Source organism: Arachis ipaensis, chromosome B07 (assembly GCF_000816755.2).
Source record: "Arachis ipaensis cultivar K30076 chromosome B07, Araip1.1, whole genome shotgun sequence".
NCBI classification, from domain to species: domain Eukaryota; kingdom Viridiplantae; phylum Streptophyta; class Magnoliopsida; order Fabales; family Fabaceae; genus Arachis; species Arachis ipaensis.
Genome location: NC_029791.2, coordinates 1428812 through 1431748, shown reverse-complemented (window position 1 = coordinate 1431748; position 2937 = coordinate 1428812). Strand labels below are relative to the sequence as shown.

Genomic DNA, 2937 nt, shown 5'->3' with positions numbered 1-2937 from the left:
ATATAATATTAATATAAGAATTTTATATAACTAATTTTTAAATTTATTATTTAAAAAATTATCTAAATACATAGATGTGATTAGTGATTAGATAACCGTATAAAATATTTTCAATTCATCTAAATTATTTTTTTTATGGATATACAAATATATACTTTTTTCATGCGAGTCATATTTAAAAATGAAAAATACTATGAGTCATTAAAATTTATTATTTTTAGTCATCACTTAATCATCAACTTCCACATTATTTTTTAATTCGACAGATCAAGGATTAATCCGTTGTGTAACTTAGCTCCATTTAAGGGCAGGGACGGACCTAGAGGGGGCGAGTAGTGGCCTCGGCCCCCAAAATTTTTAGAAACTATATTTATATATGAGATATGTATTTAAAAAAATAAAAAATATTATATAATTTAGTATTTTTATATGTATTATTTTTTATTATGTAATAGATTTATGTCTTAATTGTTTAATTTACTAATATTTTTCACTTAACTAATTTAATATCATATGCTCAAGTCTTTGTAACTTTCAAATTAGTTTTTATATAATAATCTCTATATTTCTCCATACTAAACTTTCTGAATCCATCCCTGATTAAGGGTATGTTATTGGTCAACCTCTAACACTTGTTTAAGCAGACCAATGAGCTGACTACTCGACCAAATCTAAATTAGTTTAACTCAATTCATTTAATCTAGTAATCTAATAACATATTTTATCTCTTACTTTTAAACATTGATAGCCAACTGATGACCAAAAATAATAAATTTTGATGATCCTTTAACATTCTTCCAGTAAAAATATTTATAAAAAAAAATAACCTTTGTTGCCGAAAACTTTCCTAACTTCTGCTTGTGCTTTCTTCAGCACTCTTGGATTTTTTAGCATCTCAGAGAAAATCCATTCCACAGTTAAAGATGTAGTTTCACCTCCCGCAATTAACATGTCCTACACCATATATACTAAGAAAAATTTTAAGTGTACCGGAAACACCAGTATTTCAATTGTTTTAACCGTTGATTTCAATTAATATATATTATATATATTTTTTATAATTTAGATCAACGGTTAAAATAACTAGAAAATCGGTGTTTCCGATACACTTGAAACACTTCCTATATTATATATTTTCAAAAACCTTAATAAACAAACATGAAATTAACCAGATAATACAGAGAAATTAAACTAATACTAACCTGAAGAATAGCTTTAATATTGTCATTTGTCAATTGAAATTCACAAGCACCATTTTCTTTGAGTTTCAAAAGAATACCCAGAAGAGTACCATCTCCATCTCCATCTATCTTTGATGTTGCTTCATCAATGATATCATCAAGAACCCTATCACATGTTCTATGCATCTCCTTCACTTTACGTTCCACTCCACTAATCACATGCAACCATTTCTGAGAAGGAAACAAGTTACTAACACCAAAAGCAAGTGACGAAGATGTTAAAGTTTCCTTGATGATTGAAACATATGCGTCTTGATCCTTCGTTTTCTTTCCGAATGTGGCTCTCGCTATGATGCTGTATGACATGTTCAAGAACATCTCAGTGAGGTTGATGGATGAACCAACGTTCATGGAGACAGATCTTACTAAGCTTGAAACCTCTTCCATTCTTATGAACTTGAACGATCTAACGCGCTTGGCGCTCAACAATTCGACCGTGCAAATCTTCCTTACCTGCTTCCAGAAGTTTCCGTATGGCGAAAACGCAAGATCTGTCCAACCATAAGTTAGAGCTTCAATGGCGGGAAACTGAGGCCGTTGAGCGAAGGCGGTGTCATGGGTTTTGAAGAGCTCTTTGGCGATCTCCGGTGAAGAAATGACTATGGCTGGTGTCTCTCCGAGCTGCATGTGGATTATGGGGCCATGTTTTTTGGATAGTTTTGTTAGGCGGCGGTGTGGAAGATCGCCGATGAGATGGTGGATGCTTCCGAGAATTGGTAGCTTCCATGGCCCTGGTGGAAGATTATTACTTGATGCTCTGCCATTAGTTTTGAATCTCTTTCTTCCCAACTTGAGGATCAAAGAGATTAAGATGATAATGATAATAGGACTTTGAAGGATGATAGAGAATGATGAGAAATGAAACTCCATCATGGAAACATGTTTTAGAATTTAGCTTATGTGTAAGATATATACAGGTGGAGACTCGCATGAAGTTGATAATTGAAAATCGTTAGATAACAATTTAGTTAAACTTGTCGAATCATCTAATGATTCTCAACTATTAATTTCACTTCATATAAAAGAAAAAAAAAGGAAAAAGATGATCTACCAAATAATAAAAGTTAGGCACTTTCTTAATCAATCTATTTTGGATTTGGTCCCTCTTCACCAAACTAATTAATATTCCCTGTGACACAAGTTATACAGCTTTACCAATCAGTACAAATATTTTCATGCAATTAGAAAATCAAACCTGTTATAATATATTTTGAGTTAATTATTGTTTTTATAACTGATTTATCAATATTTTTTGAGTTAATTTGTTTATATAGAGTTGGTCTTTAATTAGAAGCAGGGCCATAGCTAGCCAGAGATATTCAAATAGATATTCAATTCAATCTTATATGCAATATCCACAAAGTCTACTCTTAATTATTGAAGCTGCTTTCCTAAATTGATATCAGGAAAAATGGTGTTAGATTATGGACTTGGTTGCTCATTGATATATCAAACAACTGATCTTCAAGTTTGTTTTAGCTTAGCAAGTAGAGAAATTGAATCCCCTGCCCCTTCATTCACATAAATTTTCACTTGATGCAGAATAACTATTGTTTGAAAGCTAAATTATCTGCAAACAACTGAGATTACTGCACACATTTATATGCTTAGCTGTTGTGCATATATATATATATATATACTCCATGATTCCATCCTCTAGACCTTAACCAGGCTTGGATTTTAAGGCTGCCTTGTA

At 31.7% G+C, this 2937-nt stretch overlaps 1 protein-coding gene across 1 annotated transcript in view; it reads right to left on the bottom strand.

Annotated features, from left to right (window-relative positions):
* Positions 1-2159, bottom strand: part of LOC107608769 (premnaspirodiene oxygenase-like) — a 22966-nt gene extending 20807 nt beyond the window's left edge. The window contains exons 1-2 of the mRNA XM_016310500.2: positions 1203-2159; positions 828-954 (exon numbers count right to left, since the gene is read on the bottom strand). Coding sequence (XP_016165986.2) covers positions 828-954; positions 1203-2114 — 1039 coding nt within the window. The 5' untranslated portion in view covers positions 2115-2159. The remainder of the gene's footprint in view (positions 1-827; positions 955-1202) is intronic.